This window comes from Schistocerca americana, chromosome 4 (assembly GCF_021461395.2).
Source record: "Schistocerca americana isolate TAMUIC-IGC-003095 chromosome 4, iqSchAmer2.1, whole genome shotgun sequence".
In the NCBI taxonomy this organism is placed as follows: Eukaryota; Metazoa; Arthropoda; class Insecta; order Orthoptera; family Acrididae; genus Schistocerca; species Schistocerca americana.
The window spans coordinates 529,778,081-529,796,886 of NC_060122.1; the positions used below are offsets into that span (position 1 = coordinate 529,778,081).

The 18,806-nt window shown below is 38.5% G+C and overlaps 2 protein-coding genes across 4 annotated transcripts; one reads left to right on the top strand and one right to left on the bottom strand.

Moving 5' to 3' along the window:
• The first annotated feature begins 11,049 nt into the window (after nt 1-11,049).
• Nucleotides 11,050-12,614, top strand: LOC124612988. The gene is made up of 3 exons (XM_047141530.1): nt 11,050-11,480; nt 11,570-11,688; nt 11,847-12,614. The coding sequence occupies exons 1-3, from the start codon at nt 11,168-11,170 to the stop codon at nt 12,351-12,353; spliced, it is 939 nt and encodes a 312-aa protein (XP_046997486.1). The 5' UTR covers nt 11,050-11,167; the 3' UTR covers nt 12,354-12,614.
• Nucleotides 12,615-14,381: 1,767 nt separating this feature from the next.
• On the bottom strand, nt 14,382-17,026 carry LOC124612989. 3 transcript variants are annotated; one of them, XM_047141531.1, is made up of 3 exons: nt 16,936-17,026; nt 16,481-16,833; nt 14,382-14,753 (listed from the first exon to the last, which is right to left on the bottom strand). In XM_047141531.1, exons 2-3 carry the CDS (start codon nt 16,829-16,831, stop codon nt 14,403-14,405), a joined length of 702 nt encoding a protein of 233 aa, XP_046997487.1. In that variant the 5' UTR covers nt 16,832-16,833; nt 16,936-17,026; the 3' UTR covers nt 14,382-14,402. The 3 variants fall into 3 exon arrangements, with proteins under 3 accessions (XP_046997487.1, XP_046997489.1, XP_046997488.1); XM_047141533.1 differs by having other exon boundaries at nt 16,481-16,843; nt 16,936-17,015; XM_047141532.1 differs by lacking the exon at nt 16,936-17,026 and having other exon boundaries at nt 16,481-16,913.
• Nucleotides 17,027-18,806: the final 1,780 nt, after the last annotated feature.

Genomic DNA, 18,806 nt, shown 5'->3' on the forward strand with positions numbered 1-18,806 from the left:
ACTGTTACTGAAAAGATGGGGTTGTCAGGTTCGGTAGATGCTGCTATGGATTACCTTAGACCAGACATTTCAAGTAACTTCCATAATATGAATTTGACCCTCACTACCCCAACAGAAATAATGTCCATCATAAAATCTTTAAAATCAAAAACATCTAGTGGGTATGATGAAATATCAACAAAGTTAATTAAAGAATGTGATTCTGAGCTAAGTAACATATTAAGCTATCTGTGTAACCAGTCGTTTATCAGTGGAATATTTCCCGAATGGCTGAAATATGCTGAAGTTAAGCCACTGTTTAAGAAGGGAGATAAAGAAATAGCATCAAATTTCCGTCCAATTTCACTGTTGCCAGCATTCTCAAAAATTTTCGAAAAAGTAATGTACAGTCGTCTTTATAACCATCTTATCTCAAATAACATACTGTCAAAGTCACAGTTTGGATTTCTAAAAGGTTCTGATATTGAGAAGGCTATCTACACTTACAGTGAAAATGTACTTAATTCATTAGACAAAAAATTGCAGGCAACTGGTATATTTTGTGATCTGTCAAAGGCATTTGACTGTGTAAATCACAATATCCTTTTAAGTAAACTAGAATATTATAGTGTAACAGGAAATGCTGCAAAATGGTTCAAATCTTATATCTCTGGCAGGAAACAAAGGGTGTTATTAGGAAAGAGACATGTATCAAGCTATCAGGCATCATCCAACTGGGAACTAATTACATGTGGGGTCCCACAAGGTTCCATTTTGGGGCCCTTACTTTTTCTTGTGTATATCAATGACCTTTCATCAGTAACATTACCAGATGCCAAGTTTGTTTTGTTTGCTGATGATACAAACATTGCAATAAATAGCAAATCAAGTGTAGTCTTAGAAAGATCAGCCAATAAAATATTTGTAGACATTAATCACTGGTTCCTAGCCAATTCTTTGTCACTAAACTTTGAAAAAACACACTACATGCAGTTCAGAACTTGTAAGGGGTGTCCCAAGAGTATATGTCTAACATATGATGACAAGAAGATAGAAGAAGTGGGCGGTGTTAAATTCTTGGGATTACAGCTTGATAATAAATTCAACTGGGAGGAGCACACCACAGAACTGCTGAAGCGTCTTAACAAATCTCTGTTTGCAATGCGAATTTTGTCAGACATAGGGGATATAAAAATGAAAAAGCTGGCATACTATGCTTACTTTCATTCCATAATGTCATATGGGATTATTTTCTGGGGTAATTCATCAAGCCAAGCTAAAGTTTTCCGGGCACAAAAACGTGCAGTAAGAATTATATGTGGTGTGAACTCAAGAACATCCTGCAGAAGCCTGTTTAGGGAACTAGGGATACTAACTACAGCTTCCCAATATATTTATTCCTTAATGAAATTTGTCATTAAAAATATATCACTTTTTCAAACCAACAGCTCAATTCATGGAATCAATACTAGAAATAAGAATAATCTTCACAAGGATTTAAAGTCACTTAGTCTTGTACAAAAAGGTGTGCATTATTCAGGAACACACATTTTCAATAACTTGCCAGCAGCCATAAAAAGCTTAACAACCAATGAAATTCAGTTTAAGAGAAGCGTAAAGGATTTATTGGTGGCCAACTCCTTCTACTCCATTGATGAATTTCTGAGGAAAACCAACTGATTTGTATATAAGTACAACATAACTTCTGCACAATTTCAGTGCAGTAATGTGTTCACTGAAAATTTGTGTGTGTGTGTGTGTGTGTGTGTGTGTGTAAGTATAATCTAACTTCTGCACCATTTCAGTGCAGTAATGTGTTCATTGTAAATAAGTATTACAGTAGTTGTATTACATGTTTCTTACCTTATAAATAAATATAAAACTTTTTTATTTTAAATTCAGTGCAATAGTATTTGTAAAATGACTCTTAGTGTTCATTAAAAAATGACGATCATTCCACTTGGGACCTGTGGAATGGTACATTAGCTTATTTGTTTTAGTTTAAATATTTGTCATGTATTGTTGTTTTTCTGACATGTTCCACATCCTGGAGGACCTCCTCACTACGGATCAATTGGAATGAAAGTAAATCTAATCTAATCTAAGCTGTTCAAAGAACTTTTCACAACTAAATTGATGGTGTGTGCTAAACAACGCACATGTTGCATATCTATGTTGCCATTGTGAATAAGTTGTACGGCTGCCGTCATTTACCGGTACTGGGGTTGTCAGTTGTGATGCTTACAACTTTGTTTTCAATGTTCCATTTTGAAATCACGTTATCTAACGCCTCACTAATATGCTTTTCCGGGAAACGGAATGTCTCGAGAGATAAAGCTTTCAGGTACCAATTTGTGTTAATGAAATGACCAGTTACAGCAATATATGCCTCACTATTGAGTGAGGTTCAAATATCGGTCGTTAAAGAAACACAAGTAGAGTCTTCCACGGCCAAGTTTACAGCCTCTTTCTGTTTATGGTAATCGTCCTCGGTCATGAGGCGCAACTTTTTTCGATTTGGTATCGAGTATTGTGGGTCCAACAGTGAAACAAAACGTCGAAAACCAGTGTCCTCCACGATTGAAAGCGGTTGAAAGTCGTCTGTATAACGGCCACTAGTGCTTCATCTAGCTGTTGTTGTCGTTTACTTCCCTCTATGAAGAGAAACGTAAGATTTAGATCAGTGCCCCTGCGAGGGGATACGTTATGCTCGAAACTAGTCCAATAAAATTTTATATCGTATCGTGCAAAAGCTAGTATAGTTAAGGTTTGATTTTGGGGTATGTTGTATGTTATCGGAGTACGACTAAAAAAAAGAATGTTTTTTAAGCGTGGCGGACCGTACTATCCGAACTTTTGCACGGAATTCACCTTTTGTACCATACGTACCTGGATGTTTTGTCTGCCTCGCACTACTGGAAGAAGATCCTCTGTATCCACGGACGTCGCTGTTTTATTGCTCGATAAATTGTGCAGTTTAAGATGTCTAATCATGCCCGTTGTATTTTTTGATACATTACGGAGATTTTTACGACAAATGCTGCAAGTAACGTTATCTCCATCCTCCGTAAAGTATTGCCAGTACCATGACGTTCGTTTTCGAGTGTCCATATTGATTTGAATAACAACTTCACTCGAATGAAACCTGAAACATACTAGTTACGAGCACAGCGAGCGTGTTTGTCTAGCGGGGCCATTCAATTCATAAAACAGCGGCGCGGCGTATGTTGTCGCAGCAAACTGGCGCGCAGCGGCACACGCCGCCGAGCCGTTTCTCGTGAGCTTCTCGAGAATTGCTTGAGAACTAGAGGCTCGATAAATTCTCGGTGCGCTCGAGTCGCCGCGCCTCGCCATCCCATTACTGCCCTCATGCATGGGTGTGTGTTGTCCTTAGCGTAAGGTAGTCAAGAGATGTCAAGAGAAGTGCGACGCCTGGAAGGACTCCAGAAGAAGAGAGTGCAGCTTTTTTGTTCCCTCACATTCCTGTCTCGTTGCAGAGCCGTCGGCGTTATACCGAAGTTTCTGAAGATAAAGCGACTGTTCTATTCGGGAAAGGCACAACGCATTTTCAAACTGACTGAGGAGGCCTTACTACGAGAGCGCATTCAGCAGACCCGACGGGACTAGGCAAGCACAAACTGTAAGTTAATGTCTCTCCATATTACGATCAGTAATAAACTGTGCAGCGGTGACTGGGATAAAATTGATAGACTACTGCATGTTACTATGGGGAAGCGTATGTTGACGACGTCTAGTAGACGGAAGAAGAAGTTTGATAATTTGCTACCTAATCAGACTGTTCGGCATTTAGACGTTTCCCGGACCGTTATCAATTTGTCCAAACGTTCGTTATCTGACGATGAGACATCTGTGCTTGCCAAGGGAGGAAATTTTGCTGTTAGTCCGCGTTTTGTGCCCACGGAAGAAATTATAGCCAATGTAGAAGCAGGAATTCGCAGTGTAGATTCTGTAACAGCTGAAGAAATCCGTATAGAAACAGTGAGAATATTAGCCAATGCAAAACCGTCGAAAAGTAATATAACTGTGAGTGAGAGAAGAGCTTTAAAAATCCTGAATGACGACGATAGTATTTTGGTTCTTCCAGCTGACAAAGGAAGCGCAACGGTGGTTATGGATGTGGCCGACTATCAGAGAAAAATTACGGATCTACTGGATCCGCAAGCATATAGGAAGCTGAATAAGGACCCCACTAACAACGTTTTCAGAACTGTGTCGCGGTTAATAAAAAAGTCCTCCATTGAAGAGAGTGTACAGAAAGGTCTCTGCAGTTCGGTTGCGCTACCACAGAGGCTTTATGGATTGCCCAAAATTCATAAAGAAAATGGTCCGTTGAGACCGATACTAAGTGCCATTGGTTCGCCCACCTACTCGTTAGCCAAGTTTTTGACTACGCTGTTAAAACCACATGTGGGCCGTTCGGACTCGTATATAAAGAATTCGACACATTTCATCAGCAGATTGAATGGCATAGTGGTCCAGCCGGAGGACATATTGGTCAGCTTCGATGTGGTATCGCTGTTTACCATGGTTCCACTTAATGATGTATTGGAACAGCTGGATCGAATTTTTCCTGCCGATATTTTAGAGCTGTTTAAGTGTTGTTTGACGACCACATACTTCAAGTGGAATGAACAGTTTTATGAGCAAACGGATGGTGTGGCTATGGGAAGCCCCCTAAGTCCCGTAATTGCAAACTTCTTTATGGAGAAATTCGAAGAACAGGCCTTAGGTACTGCCAGCAAGAAACCAAATGTATGGTTCCGATACGTGGATGACACGTTTGTGTCGTGGAGACATGGTAGGGAGGAACTAAGCCGGTTCAACGAACATCTGAACAGTATAAACTCAAGAATTCAGTTTACAATGGAGGAGGAGGTAGACGGCAAACTACATTTCCTCGATGTGCTTGTGTTTAGAAACGAAAATGGTAGTTTGGGCCACTCAGTGTACCGCAAACCCACGCACACGGACCGTTATTTGCACCGGGATTCGAACCACCACCCACAACAGAAGCGGGGTGTTATCAAGACGTTAGCGGACAGAGCTAGAAATATTTGTGAACCTGAGTTGCTCGACGCTGAGATGGAACATCTCCACAATGCTCTAACGAAGAACGGATATTCGTCCGCCGAAATGAAACGTGAGTTGAGGCAGCCACGCAGAAATCATACTGACGTACAGGCTACTGCAAAATCTAAGGTTTTCCTGCCGTTTGTTAAAAATGTAACGGAAAGAATAGGGAGGATCTTGACGAAGCCGAATATTACCGTAATTTACAAGCCCACCAGGAAGATACAGGAATACCTTAGGCCTGCCAAGGACGCTCGCAAACCATTGGAAAAATCTGGAGTGTATAGGATCCCATGCAGCTGTGGTGATGTTTATGTAGGTACCACCAAAAGAACTGTTTCTAAACGTTTGGAAGAGCACAAGGGAAATTGTAGAAGAGGAGAAACGGAACGATCAGCTGTTGCGGAGCATGCTTTCCAGCCAGGGAACCACAATATTCGTTTCGAGGAGACGCAAGCACTAGCGGCCACGAGCGGATACTACGAAAGGCTCTACAGGGAGGCAATCGAAATCGCTAAACACCCAAATAATTTCAACTGAAAGGAGGAGGGCGTCAAATTAAACGGTATATGGATGCCGGTGTTAAAGAAGATGTGTACCACTCGTCCACTACTGGGTGATGGCAACGGCGATCGACGGCGACGGACAGCGGCCAATTGCACTGACGTTTTCAAAACACGTGACGTCACGCCGCGGCGCGGGGGCGCGCGGACACGGAATTTAGCGGCAGTCAGTAGCGAGCCAGTGTGTGTGTTGGGCCTTCCATCAAGCTACGGACCCCCTTGAGGATGTCTCCCGCAGTCGGAGACGAAACGTTGGGAATCACCTCAGAATTCATCAACCGACCACGGCATAACAGCCCGGATAATTATAATGGACATGGTAGTTTAAGTTAGATTAAGTAGTGTGTATGCTTAGGGACCAATGACCTCAGTAGTTCGGTCCCACAGAACATACCATAAATTTCCAAAAATTTTCCTATCGTCAAAATGGCGAAAAGATATAGGGCCCCTGGTCAATGTTACCCTGTGGTGAGGTGCAGGTAAGATAGTGACTGAGTGAAATGTTCTGCGCAGAGAGAGAGAGGGAGAATGCATGCAATGTCGCCAGTTTGTCATTTCAGTGATGTCAGCACTACATTATCAGGTGTCTGCTGAGTGGGCTGCTAAGTAGCCACACACCTAGCAATATTGTTATTCATAACAATTTCGCCATTCCGACGGATATGGTACGTATCTAAAAGAGAATATTCTATCTATACTTTAATTTCACATTTCAGTCATACTTTCTGAATAGTTTGTCTTGCTACTTTCGTGGATTCCAACCTGTTTTTGGTCTACCTATTTTGATACAGTCTATACTGTTACAGAGGTAATGCGTTTTTCGTCCTTACCCACGTTTCTTTTTATTGAGACGAAACATTAGTGGTGATGCTTAAGTGAAGAAGCACTATCTTCAACTTGCGGTGGAGAACAACTGGTAATATTTGGCATGCTATGATTTAATTTTTCATTTATATTGCTATTAACACGCAATTGCTGCACAGATTAATGTATATAGCAAGCAATATCGTAGCCATGTAAATGAACAATATGCTAATGATTTTGTAGACAATGCAATTTTCTGCCACTATTTCCAAATGACCACAGGCAGAAAGAAAGTGAATACGCATTGAAATAATTTTTAACTGTGGAAGCGAAAATATTGCGCTCACGCAAACATGGCAGCAATTAGCATTAATTTTCACAGCATCCTGACTCTACAAAAATTACTAATGACACATTTTACCAAAGTAAATCTGGACCTGCCAAGGCAGGCAGTAGTGCAAAGAACATATGTGGAACAGAACAAGAGAAGTCCCATTGAACAGTGTGTAATATCATTGAAATATGTCTGAGTGAAAATATAAACAATGTGCTATTCAGCTATTGTCACTCAACAGTGATATTACTGGTTTTTTTATTGGCTTCTAGCATACACACTTTTTAGCCATCACAAATAAATGTACTGACACATATAACAAGGTGAGATTACTGTAATGTAAAGTAATACCAACTGTTGATCATAAACTTGTGCTTTATATATCCAGGTCAACCTCGTACATACCCAGTTTGTCATATCACAACAATATAAAAAAATGACCGATTTTGTGAAATGTGAGAAATTATTTCCAATTGCATAATCATTGTTTCAAAGATCGATTCGTAACTACTAATGGCATGTAATGCAACCACAGATCCAACTGCCGCACAGATAAGGCGATGATGAAATTATAGTACTCACCAGCTACAAGCCAATGAATCGATGCCATCTTCTCGCAGTCGGACTGTGATGAATCTGATTCACGGAAGTTTATTACGGAACGGTCTATAATGCGGTCCCTACTAATTTCTTGTTGATAGTTCTCAGTGTGTTATTTTTCTGTATGCTTTATGCAGTCTGCCCATGCAGAAATCGTGATGCTCTCGATCGTTGCATATGTAAGACTGCAATTTTAAAGGCACTGCTCTTTCTTGCAACATAAGCATTCAACTGCGCCCAAATCATCTCGATGGGATTGTAATGACGGTGGCATGGTAGTAATCTAATTACTTGATGCCCATGTTGTTTAACGGTCTCATCTATCTCATACGTATGGTACGCTAGATTATTTGTGTTGGCAAGCAGCATCAGTTCTGCTCTGGTTTGTGACGGATTATGAGGGATATTATTACTCGATAACTAATCGATAATATCTGATTTCCTGGTATTGGAAGTATGGACTTTGTTGAGTTGCACTGGGTAAATACGGTACAGGAGTTGTCCACCACAGTAATTGAATTTGGGTGGATGTATGGCAATGATTATTTTGTAAACTATTGTTTAAATACACTATGTGTCATCTCGCTTTGGAAATCCTCAGAGCTGTTTGACTTTGAAGCCTTAAGTATTAGTTTACTCTCAGGAATAACCCTATGTCCGCTGACTCTGCATGTGCGATAATAAGTAGACTGCTTGTACATACTGGAACTTTATGACTACCAAACCTATCGCACATTTTCCAACACATTGACCTTGCATGGTTTTGGTTCACATATGTTTCGTCGATATAATAAACCCAATATGTTGCACTGTCTCGAATCTCCTGCAGTCTTCTTAAAAATACAGTCCTTGCAGCTACAATATCACTTCTCTCCATAAGGAATTTTCTTCCATCATTCATATTTTGATGTCGAAAGCCAGCGTCCTTTAATATTCAGAGCTCTGTCCATTGACTGCCGTTAAAAATCCAAGTTCTCTCTCATTTGTGAAATTAAATTGTCTGCAGTCGAGTACTCACCTCTCGAATACATATAAAATATTTTCTGATGTAAAATGTTCTTGGAGAAATGTCAAGATCGCCTACTTCCTTCTTAATATTGCGTCACTTCCCTGGCGATTTAAAAGATGCTGATCCATTTACTTTAATAGATGCATTCAGTTTGTTGGAGATATGCAGTTTGCAGTCCCACACCAAACATCTCAGCTATTCTCACCTGGATGTTGGCAACACTGGGGCGAGCATCACATGATGGTGAGTCATCTCCTTCTCTTTTGAAGTAGTTGTACACTCTGAACTAGTGATGGGCTAAACTGCGATTTTCCGATATCAGTGATTTCTGTGAATGCTACTTTTCAGTATCTGTTATTCTTAACTGTGATTTGTCGCAGTTAAGAGTTGCAGTTAAGGAACCTAAGTCGCGTATCCCTCCGCCACTGCTATTTCTGCTACTTCCGCGATTTCTGCGACTTCTGCTACTTCTGCGACTTCTGCGATTTCTGTGACTTCTGCGATTTCTGCGACGTACCACCGTATGAAAAAGTTACATCTGTCCACACAGAAAATTGCATCTCAACAAACCTGTCATTGGTAAGTATGTTTTACGTTTATTCTTCGGTTGGCTTTAATTTTGTATTAAAGAAACAACTGTGAAAATATTAATAGTGTAATTAATATGTAAGTAGCCGCACAGTACCGTAATAGTTCGTGTTTAGAAAATGAATTCTAACATATTGTTATGTTCATAGGTACCTGAACTACATTTCAGTCACTCAGTAAAGTGATAATTCAAAATATCATTGTCAACAGATCTGAAGAAATTGCCAGTCTTTAGACCGTTTTCGTCAGACGAGAGGTTAGTTTCTAAGCGTTTTGATGGACTTAATTACTTCAGTGAGATCGTTCTTGCGAATGTGATATAGCAAATGTGATATAGCAAATATTAGCAATCTACTCTGTCAATTATATTGCTAGTAATTAGTGACAGCAAAAATTGTTTAATAATCCTTGTGTTTTTGCAGACGCAGTTCTGGCTGATTACTGGTTGCTGTGCATATCTATCCACATCAAGGCTGTTGAGAGAGACTCGTGAAGATTCAAGACAGCTCTTAGAGGATGTGCAGTTTAAAAGTGAAATAATTATGAAATAAGTGTGTGACTGATTAAAGTGTTTTATTGAAGTTATTGTGCGATTTTAAAGGAATAATAAATGTTAAATACATTGAGTGAATAATAAAAATCTCATTTTCCACATGTTAAGCCGTCCTATACCCGTAATTTTCCGCCACTTATTTATTGGTAAACACTTGTTGGATACCGACGTGCCGCCCCCCCTTTCTCCACAATCTTGGTGTGACACTGACCTGTAACATATCCCGAAGTCTACAATATGTATTTTGAGGCTGTTTATATGAAAGTGGGAAGTACAGATCTCCCAGTTAAATCAGGAATAGCTTAAGTGCATTACTTGAAAGAGACACAGGAAAAGCTTACTTATGTAGGTGGTAGTAGTGGCGGCAAAAAGTTCTTGTGTGTGAAGTTGCCATGTAGAACACCAGGTGTAAAACTTTTCTCCCGAGTCTTGAACTGTGTCGGAACAAAAGTGAGGCATTCATATGACTGTTTTCATTTCTCTACACTTAAAAGATGTCTGAGTTCTGCTGTGTTAACATTGCAAAGTCCTGTAGGCATGTGGAGTATTAACCAAAACTGTCATATTGGAAGCAGAATCAAACACATTTGTTACGTTACTTGATATTTTCAGGAGAAAAAGGCAATGTTGCTTCTTATTAATATAATACATTCAGAGTCACAGCAGTATTTGACCAACCATAACTGATGCTGAATGTGCATGTCGTCATATAATATGAAGGGCTTATTTCAATAGTGGTACAAGTCCATTACCTACACTTTTCTGTCTATAATGCTTCTGAAATTAGTGATCCAAACAAACATAAATAAAGGTTCATCTCTAGCAAGAAGCCATATGCTTGAATATTTCTGGTATCTCAACTGCAGATTTTTCAGCACTCATTTAACTTTACGACTCTATATCTCAAAATTAACAAAAATGGACTTGTACCACTATTGAAATAAGCCCTTCATATGCACACACAGCACATCGATCTCGTGAGGCACAAGGCTCTCATAACGAAGTACGTACGTCGGTCAACAGATGACACTAGGAAAAGTATGTTAACTGCGCTTTTTAGTTGCTACTTGCGACTCTTAGTTGCGATTTGTCACAGAAATCGCAGTTTGACTCGGTAGCTAATAGAGTAGTATGAACTTTGCTCAACAGATGGCAGTGCTAACTGCGCTTTTTAGTTGCTACTTGCGACTCTTAGTTGCGACTTGTCACGGAAATCGCAGTTAGACTCCATAGCGTACCGCAGAGATGGACGTAGTACGAACTTTGGCCAACAGATGCCACTGTTAACCGCGCTTTTTAGTTGCTACTTGCGACTCTTAGTTGCGACTTGTCACGGAAATCGCAGTTAGACTCCATAGCGTACCGCAGAGATGGACGTAGTACGAACTTCGGCCAACAGATGCCACTGTTAACCGCGCTTTTTAGTTGCTACTTGCGACTCTTAAGCTCGGTTTACACTAGCAAGTCGCTTGCAGAAATTATTGCTGCAAGTTATTACGATCCGCTTGCAGCTGTGTTTACACTACAACGCAAGAGTTAAGCAAGATTCTTCCGCAAGTTCTTTGGCAAGAAACTTGCGTCCACAAGTTGCAGATACTGTTTACATATGCTTTCAGTACAACTACGAGTGTCTGCCGAAGTATAAAATGACAAGTAGGCGTGTGAGATGTGCTGCAGCTCTTGTAATTTTAATGAAAAACGTGAAAAAGAAAAACAGAAGTATTTGGGTTAGAGAGTGGATAATGAGAAGATCGCAATATGGTGCCTATAATAACCTTTTGCAAGAACTTAGTATCGAGAGCATGGATACGTTTGAAAACTTTTGCAGAATGTCCTCAAATGATCTGGAGTGTTTGTTGACATTAATAGCGCCCGTCATATCAAAACGAGACACAAAGTTCCGTACTGCTATTTCAGCAAAGGAACGTTTGCTTGTCACTCTACGATTTATAGCTACAGGTGAGCTACAAATAAAATAGGCCTTTTCGTTTATTTGTGTGAAACATAGAACGAAAACAAGTTTAAATTTTAAAATCTTTTCTTTGTAGGAGACTCATACAAGTCCCTGATGTACTTGTTTCGTATTCCGGTCAGCACGATTTCTCTGATCGTACCTGACGTATGTAGAGCCATTTTTGACGTATTGAAAAGGGAAAATTATTTGAAGGTATGTGAAAACACAACAATGAAACTAAATTTTTATTGAAATAAACTGCATTTTACAGAATGATATACTTATAAAAAAAATTTTCTAATGCTCATAAAATGGATAGTGACTAGCTAATTAAATAGAACATGTAATAATTACACATCATCTGTTTCTAGACTCCTGAAACAACAAGCGAGTGGATGCAGGTGGCAAAGGGGTTTGAAGAGAACTGGAACTTTCCACACTGCATTGGGGCATTGGATGGGAAGCATATTGTGATGCAAGCTCCAAAAGACAGTGGAAGCTATTATTATAATTATAAACATTGCCACAGTGTTGTATTATTGGCACTTGTAGATGCCAGTTACAAGTTGTTATACATGGATGTAGGCTGCAATGGAAGAGTTTCAGATGGTGGTGTATACAGTACCTGTTTCTTATCTTCAGCCTTGGAGCAAGGACATCTTGACATTCCTCTTGCCAAACCACTTCCTGGCAGAGAAAAGGACACCCCCTTTGTAATCATTGCAGATGATGCATTTCCAATGAGGTCATATTTAATGAAGCCCAGCCATTCCATAACCAGCCGGGTCCGAACAGAGTGTTTAATTACAGGTTATCGAGGGCCAGAAGAGTTGTGGAAAATTTTTTTGGACACATTGCACAACGGTTTAGGATATTGAGGCGTCCATTGTTACTAGGTCCAGAAAAAACTGTGACAATAGTTTCAGCTATATGTGCCCTACACAATTTCTTAATGGACAGGAAAGATGGCAGTTATGCAAACCGAAGTAATTTTGATGTAGAGGATGTACAGAATGGTGAGGTAATAGGGGCCTCATGGAGGAATGAAGAGCAAGGAACACACAATTTAATCCCCATTCAAACAGGGCAATGTAACAGAAATTCTCACGATACTAGAGCAATTCGTGAAGAATTCATGAATTACTTTGTATCACCATTAGGTGAAGTACCTTGGCAGTACAGATATATTTAAAATGTAAACTGTAAACTTGGAAATATATATTTGCTGCCTGTGACTTATCATTTATAGCCTTACCATTAAGTTCAATAGTGATGTTCTTTTCTGTGGCTGGCTGCCCCAGCACTCATTTCACTACATTCTATATGGCCCTAAGCATGTTTTTGGAGTTACTGATTTCTGACATTACATACATGTTCCTGGACTTTGTAGTAAAGTTTCTCAGTAATTTTGAGTAATTTTCTTTTAACGTGCAACTGCAGGACCAGTTGAACACTTATTTACTTAATGTTAAATTGCAAAGATTGGCTGCAGTGAAAATAAGTATAAAGCCTATCAATATCTGCAAAGAAGTGTGTTAGTAAGTAGTGAAATTCAGTTTAAGATCAGAAGAATTGGAGCTTGCACTACTTGACAAGAGTTGTGCCTAATTTTGTTCTACATGGCCATAATGTATGGGCACTCAATGTAATTACAGCTGCACAGAAGATAGAACATCATGTGTATGGTATGCTGTGGTGCAGTAGGGTATTCTTTGAAATCAACTATTAATGAATAATATATTTACAAATTAACAATTATGATGAACGGACAAGGAATCTTCTACAGTTTGGTTTCTTTACAGAACTTATCTTACCTTTGTGTAATACCTTTAAATTGTGAACTGTGTTTTGTATGCTTATTCCATTACAACCCTTAACACATTTTTAGAAACAGGAGAATATTCATTCATATTCCATTTACATTATGGCGTTCTTGTCTTGTATAAAATCTCACATTTGGAGAACTGTATACTATTTTATTTATAGAAATTGTAGATGTAGTCAGTGACAGTACAAAGTGACATAATGGCACTGGCCCAACCGTATTTAAGTTATTTGAGGAATCAAAATGTAAACAGGTTCCTCCAATATTACTGCAAATTGGTATTCACAATACTTGGCAATTTATGTTCACTGTTTTGTTCTGGAAGGTAGCAATATGTAGGCAATGTTTTTTATTGGAGGATAACATGGGAAATGGCAGCTAATATGTCTGATAGACTATATTTGACATGCAACCAAACATTTCAATTTTGAAATAAACTATAGTCTGCACAATACAATTTACACAAGGAGCTGTGGAGACCAAGAAAGGATCACAACCTACCTTTGAGTTTCTTCACAAAAATTCTTTCCTTAATTGCAGTTTTGAAAATAACTATTCTGCATATAACTTTCACTAGGAGATCCAGGTCAGGTTAGGAATTGAAACCCACTTTGCTTCTTTACAAAAATCCTTCCTTCACTGCAATTTTGAAATATTTTGCACAGTACAATTACAGCTTCAACAGAGTTGTGTAGGCCAAGAAACTAAGCACAACCTACCATTCAGTTTCTTTATGAACTGTCTTTCATTTGTTATTAATATAATCTTACATTTGTGGCTAATTATTTTGGCACAGAATTGGAATACAACTACTTCTTATACAATCAGCGTTAGTGTACCACATTTAAGTTTCTAGCTAATAATCATACAGATTTAATAAGCATATACTGTTACTGTATGTGAAACATTTAAAAAAACAATTTCTGAAGATGTTATTTGTAAGGCCTTAACAAAAGCCCAAAATGTACACATTCCAGTGAGCCTAAATTCACCAATCATTACAGGTTTACAGAACCATTTTTTTAAAGGTTGTTGAATAAACACTACATTCTGAAAATAAAATAATGTTTTATTTCGGTATCATACAGATATTCTATTATCATTATTCTATGTTTATAAAATCTGTAATATTAAGTACGCATTGACTGGCAGCACTTGTATCTCTCACTGGCGAAACTGGAGTGGATGGTATTTCTGCACTGTCAATCTCGCTTATTTCAATGATGTTTTTCAGAATCATTATTTTCAGTTTGTTTACATTTTTTTCATTCTTTAGTGACCGCAGCTCACTAGCCACATAATCTCCAAAGGTTTGGAAAGCATCAATTTCCTGGCCCAGAATTTTTCCTGCCTTTTCAATGAGCCCATTACCACTTCCTTTAGTCTCCTTTCTTTTTCGTTTCTTCCCCTCATTAGCAACAGGCACATCATCTCCTGTAACTATTTCTTCTTCCTGCAAAAAGTAACAAAATTGAATATAACAGCAGATCAAGGAATACAAGAGGCAAACAAATGGAACATAACTAAGTTTCCATACAGTGTCAATAGACTTCATTGGAAGCATATTGCTCATACTACAACCAAAAGACAGTTAAGGTTAATAGAATTTAAGTTCACAATGTAAAATGTGACTAATACATATTAGTTATACCATTTTGTACTATCTGTGTTAATGTTATGCGAGAACAACTATTGTGTAAGTCAGCAATCAAAAGATTGTTTTGAACATCACAGGGCTTTGCAAGCGCTGGTTCTGTTGGTGGTGGTATTATGAAAATAATTTTACATTCCCAAAAACTGGATCTACTCAATACTATGGCTAATGATCTTACTGCAAATGGCAATCAAATTTGCAGAGACTAATAATATAGTTAGTTTCATGTTACGTGGATCATTTAGCATGATAAATTGTAATAATGTGGAAGGAGTCATTATACATAGCAAATTAATTTGTGAACATGTCTACATGCTGAACATTTATAAGGCGTATATATTTTTTATATCCATAAAAGTCTGTAACATACAAACTCGTTAGTACCCACTACCTACTGCACATCACAGTAAAAGAAATTCTTCTACGGAGAAGGAGTTGTCAGAGAAACTTTTTCAGTTTCTTTTCAATTTTTTACTTTACTATCTGTCAGACACTTCATATCACTGTGTAAGTAGTCAAAACTTTTAGTTGCAGCATGGTGCGCTGAAGACAACTTTAATGTAGAGTAATTAATGTAATTTCATTAAGGCATAAATATACTGTGAAGCAGTAGTCAGAATACCCAATACCTTAAACTGGTGTCTACGGGATGATTGTGGGTGAGCATCACATATTATTCTCACAGCACGCTTTTGGACAATGAAGACTTTCTTACTTAGATATGAGTTGCTCCCAGAACACTATTCCATATAACACTGTATGAAAATATGTCAACTTACTGATTTGTCTCTCCCCAATGATTCTTTCAGTTTTAATTTTCATCAATATGGACACCTAAGAATTTTGAAGTTTCCACCCAATTCATTATTTCCTCACCATCTATTAACTTATCACTGGTGTAGTACACACCTGGATGTGCAGGACTGATTTTTTTTTTTTTCTTTTTAAATTGAGGGTGGGACCATTTGCAGAAAATCAGGCGACGATACTTTTAACAACACTGTTTACCAATTCTTTTGTTGAAGAATTGGATTGATTACAATACTAGTCTCGTCAACAAAAAGAACTAATCTGCTTCTTGGATATTAGCTGGAAGGTCATTCACGTACATGAGGAACTATAATGCTGGAAGGAGATAAGTGTTGTGCTGAAGCATTCAGTAGAGAAATACTACACAGATACTTAATTATTGGGCTCTGAACAGTGATATTATGCTAAACAATCATTATTAAGTGTTATAAGAAGCCTTAAAAAATATGAACCCACCCAAATCATTTCCACAAATATTGAGGCAACAGACAGTGGTGTAAAAACAAGGTTCTCAAACATCTCAAGGGGGATAAATAAATCATGAGAGTACACTATCACAGTATATAACAGTTAATTCTTTAACATAATACAGATAGGTGGTAAAACTCATAAAATTGAAATCTCATAATGAAGAGCAGCCTACCCCACTTTTACTTCCCAACAAGGAGCTACAGTAAACAAACAAGGAATCCCAGCTTAACTTCACAGCTACTTACCTTTGTTGATAGCGAAGATATTCTGTTAGAGGTTGTGGCAACACTACTTTCTAGAAATTTCACTGCTGAAAAATACGGCCACCGAGAATCCGAAACTATGCCAGGAGAGCCGCTTTTAATTTTCTGCAGTTTCCTAACTTCTTGAGAAAACTGGGTCTTTAAGTTATGCCACTTTCTTTGTACCTCTTTTACTGACGTGTCGAATATTGACGAGATTTCGTTCAATGCACACATCTTCTTCATTCGATCCTTAAAGTCCCGGTTGTGTACGTCCCAAATTTCGGGGTAGCTCTCCACAGCTTCAATAAAATTTTCTGTGTCCTGCTTCGTCCATTCTCGTTTCTCCTCCATTTCTGAAATTTGCTGGCATATAATACGTGAGATAGCTGCATAAAATTAAGTCACCACATTAAGTAAACTGTTAAATATGAGTGTTATGCAGATGACATACTTACTACAACTTGCGCTTCCTACTTGCAGGAAATAGAAATAAATCCTAAAAGCTGCAAGTCACTTGCAGATAGCTCTTGCGTGGAAGCGGAAAACGTGCTGCAAGCAACTTCCGCAATAAATTGCTACGGTCGCAAGTCGTCTTGGCGATAAGTTTATACTCGCAACTCGCGCGGCAAGTTCCTCCGCGCAAGTAAATTGCTGCAATATGTTGCTAGTGTAAACCCAGCCTTAGTTGCGACTTGTCACTGAAATCGCAGAAAGCAGTGCTAAATTCGACCAATAGATGGCTCACGTCTTTGAATGTGAAATACTACTTGTGACTGCTAACTGTGACTGAAATCGCAGTTAGATTCTGTAAAGTTGCTACTGTGATATCTGTGACTTCTCAGTCACTGCAATTTCTAACAGATACGCGATTTCCTGCCCACCACTACTCTGAACACTACAGCTCTTTCTTGCTTGTGCATCACTGGCGCTTTTCTGACCTATCAGCCATAACGAACACTACATAGACAATATAATCGACCAACTATGTACACTAGTCCAACTATGTGCACTAGAGGAACACTCACCATTACACGTACAAAGCACACTCAGCAACATGCGAAACAGACTGAAGAGATGGAATGACACTGTTGGCTGGGGTGTCACGTGGTACACTGTCCCTTGCTGCTGCACATCACCCCACCACCTGCAGTCTTAGTTGCACACAGCTATAGTAACAGTTGAAAAAAAAGAAAGTACTTCCAGCACAATGAATAATGTCAGTATAATGGACATTCCCGGAGATGTAATCCCGAAACGCCAGATAAGGGAGTGGAAAAAGGATAGGAAAGGAGATGTGCATGAGAAAGTAGCATGTCTTCAGATGCGGAATCCATTAGCAGATAACATTTTGTGTATGGATAGCTCAGATTGTGACTACACCTAGGCTATCAGTACAGATGAGCATTATGTGAAAGAATTGGAGATAAATCATAAAAGGGATCACCATTTTTTTCTGAACATAATTTATTAAACAGTGCTGGTGCCAATGACAGTGTGGAACTAAGGAAGACAGCCATTAACCAAAGACAAAGGCTCAATTGTAATTGTTAATGTGCCTAAAACTAAGAAAAACAGTATCAGTCATATATTGTTCAATCAAGTATAACATATAATGCCACACATCTCCGGAAACAAGGAATGAAGTTGGACACAAGTGCCAGAAACTGATTAGATAAATGAAGAATATACAGCCTTAGTTTTAACGGCATTGGATTTTTTGGAATGGTGGTTTATGTTTAAAAGAGGTGAAATGGAAACTTTCATGCTGAACTAATTTGGAGCTATGTGTGTGGTACCCCAACCTAATACCTTTCATTATATTTATAATTTTGATGGTGGGTCGTATTGTTTGATATGTGTACTGTACAAGTTTTTTTTTTTTTCTTTAATGAGGCTTAATAAAGCACTTTAGGAAAATGTAGATCAATGTATTTATTTCTGGATGGTCAAAGTTGTATTGTGTTGTGGAATTGAATGATTCTTAACAGTTGTGGTGGAAATATAGGCTGATGAGTATAACCCTATATTCATGCTAACTTTGAACACCTACAATTTTTCCAGTACTTCCTCTGTATTTTACAAAATTGTATTAGTTAATATGTAACCACTTTGTACAAGCCTCAATGTTCACTAACACAAATATCACATAAGTAAAAAAAGGTCACGAATCTCACATCTCAAACTGAAAATCAGTGAAAGTATACCTGGCTTACAGTTATTCTTTTAGGAATGTAATCTTTAATTTCCTCCCATGCCAATGCTATAATATTCAAATGGTAGCAAAAAGGTGGAATTGTAATGACTGTTCACCTATGTGGTTTTGCCA